General features: G+C 70.8%; 1 protein-coding gene across 1 annotated transcript in view; it reads left to right on the forward strand.

The window, feature by feature from the left end:
* The first annotated feature begins 6 nt into the window (after positions 1-6).
* COMTD1 (catechol-O-methyltransferase domain containing 1) overlaps positions 7-366 on the forward strand; it is a 1669-nt gene continuing 1309 nt past the window's right edge. The window contains exons 1-2 of the mRNA XM_014538352.1: positions 7-214; positions 303-366. Of these exons, the coding sequence (XP_014393838.1) occupies positions 139-214; positions 303-366 (140 nt within the window). The 5' untranslated portion in view covers positions 7-138. The remainder of the gene's footprint in view (positions 215-302) is intronic.

Below are 366 nucleotides of genomic sequence, written 5' to 3' on the forward strand. Positions count from 1 at the left end.
CTGGGAAGGCGCTCCCCTGGGCGGTGCCCACAGCCACCCCCGCGGGGGGGGGCCTCCACCTGGGGGGACAGCAGAGCTGGTGCGACCCTCTCCCCACCACACACACAGCTGACGCTGGAGCAGCCGCGGGGAGAGTCCATGATGACCTGTGAGCAGGCCCAGCTTCTGGCCAACCTGGCGCGGCTCATTAAGGCCAAGAAGGCGCTGGACCTGGGTAGGGCGCGCGGCCGCGACCACTGGGGGTCCAAGTCACCGGCCATCTCTGCACGGTGGCCTGAGCCTATGCATGTCCCCGTCCCCAGGCACGTTCACAGGCTACTCGGCCCTAGCACTGGCCCTAGCCCTGCCCCCGGCCGGGCGCGTGGT

This window comes from Myotis brandtii, unplaced genomic scaffold (genome assembly GCF_000412655.1).
Source record: "Myotis brandtii unplaced genomic scaffold, ASM41265v1 scaffold190, whole genome shotgun sequence".
Classification (NCBI taxonomy): Eukaryota; Metazoa; Chordata; class Mammalia; order Chiroptera; family Vespertilionidae; genus Myotis; species Myotis brandtii.